At 35.2% G+C, this 1870-nt stretch overlaps 1 gene segment (V, D, J or C); it reads left to right on the forward strand.

The window, feature by feature from the left end:
* The window catches only part of LOC114007116 (T cell receptor alpha variable 8-4-like), a 5729-nt gene extending 5340 nt beyond the window's left edge, over window positions 1-389 (forward strand). The window contains 1 exon segment of the V gene segment in view: window positions 354-389. Within this exon segment, the coding sequence occupies window positions 354-389 (36 nt within the window).
* Window positions 390-1870: the final 1481 nt, after the last annotated feature.

A 1870-nucleotide genomic window follows, 5' to 3' on the forward strand; every position in this document is an offset into this window, starting at 1 on the left:
CAGGACCAGGTACTTAGCTGGAAAATGTGCCTCTTACAGTTTATATTGCTCTCCTATGCTCAAAGAGAAGATTATATAAATTCTAATGACATTAAATGCCACAATTTTGGAGCAGATTATGAGCCTTCCTCTTAGAGTAATGATCTCAGAGAAGGAGTACGGGAGAACTTTGTTCCTTCATTTTTCAAAACAGAAAAATCCATTAGGAAAATCATCTGCCACAAAATGAGCACTGTTATACACAGACTGAATTATACCAGGACATCGTAGGATACTTACAATACAGCTACATATTTTCACATAAGGTAGGACATTGCTAATTGTTGGAATTATGCTCTTATGCTTTCTCGCAGCCTCTGAAGGAGGACAAGAATATCCAAGTCATGTAATGTGTCAAGCTTAAGAACAAATAGTAAGGCTGGCAGAACAAACCACACACAGGCTAGGCTATGGATTAGCTGGGACAGGCATGTGATAAGCTCACAGGTAAAGAACAGCAAGGATTTGAGGCCTGAATCGCCCTTCCCCATTGCAATGTGCGCACCTTTCTCTTTACTTTTCTCAGAATGTGTCCCAATATAACATATAACATATAACATGTGACAACTTATTTAACTGCCAGAATCATTATAGAAAATAAATGGAAAAAATTCCCAGCTTTTCTGGATTTTTGAGGGTGTAAAAGTCCATTGTGTGTATGTGTGTGGGGGCACGTGTAGAGGTAACATATGTACTTTCTGCTCAATTTTTCTGTAAACATGAAACGGATCTAAAAAATAAAGACTATTCACTTTTTAAAAACCAGTTTTAATATAGAGGCCTAAAAATCACAAAAATTAATTTTGTGATCCCCATCATGTAGGAAATTTACTACAATCAGCTCAGATCATTTCTTGCTTTCCTGCCCCACCTACCCTCTTCTCTTCTCTTGTGCTGGTGCTTCTCTGTGTATTTAGTCTGAAGCATGCATCATGCAATATTTTTTGCATATATTATATAATTTAATTATAATAATATGGAAATTAGGAAAGTAGAAATAATTCCCATTAAGTAAAGCAATCTAAGTCACCTAAGAGGTTTATGCTCGAAAAATGTGTCTAACTCTTGACTCTGTCATCAACTGAATTATAGTAAAAAAGTTTAAAAACTTTTTGTAGTTTGCTTCAGGGTGGGTGTACTCACTAGAGAGAGACAGAGAGAGATACAGAAAGAAGGAAAGTGAGAAATTCCCACCGGGGATGTCCATGCCACAATCCCTTCTCCTCCATTCTCCTCTTGGGATTTTGGGCACACACGCACACAAACCAGTGTGATTGTGAAGACTTTACAAGACTCGAACCATTCCATCGACCACACGGGATCCAGCTCCCTTAACTTCCATATCATTGCTGGTCTGAAAAGTTAATAAACACTTAAACCTAAGTTTTAATATCTACATACTGGGGACCATCATCATCCCATCAGAAGTTGTTCCAATGATTAGATAATAAAATATCTTTCAAAGACTTAGTTCATATTTTAACATAGTATAAATACTTCTTAAATTCTTACAGGTAAAAAAATGGAGGACCAGGAAACATAAATAATTTTGTCCATAATCACACATATGGTTTATTGTGGAGTATAAAATAAGTTCAGGATCCCTAACTATAAAATTTATGTCAAGTATTTTCTGTTTATATATTCTCATATATATGCAGTTTAAAGGATGAAGAATAGAAGAAAAGTAGAAGGAAAGAGAGAAAGCAGGGATATATATATATATATATATGGATATATATGTACACACACACATATAGGGATGTATATGATGTATTCTCATATATATATGCAGTTTAAAGGATGAAGAACAGAAGAAAAGTAGAGGGAA

Source organism: Tupaia chinensis, unplaced genomic scaffold, assembly GCF_000334495.1.
Source record: "Tupaia chinensis unplaced genomic scaffold, TupChi_1.0 Scaffold000126_2, whole genome shotgun sequence".
In the NCBI taxonomy this organism is placed as follows: domain Eukaryota; kingdom Metazoa; phylum Chordata; class Mammalia; order Scandentia; family Tupaiidae; genus Tupaia; species Tupaia belangeri.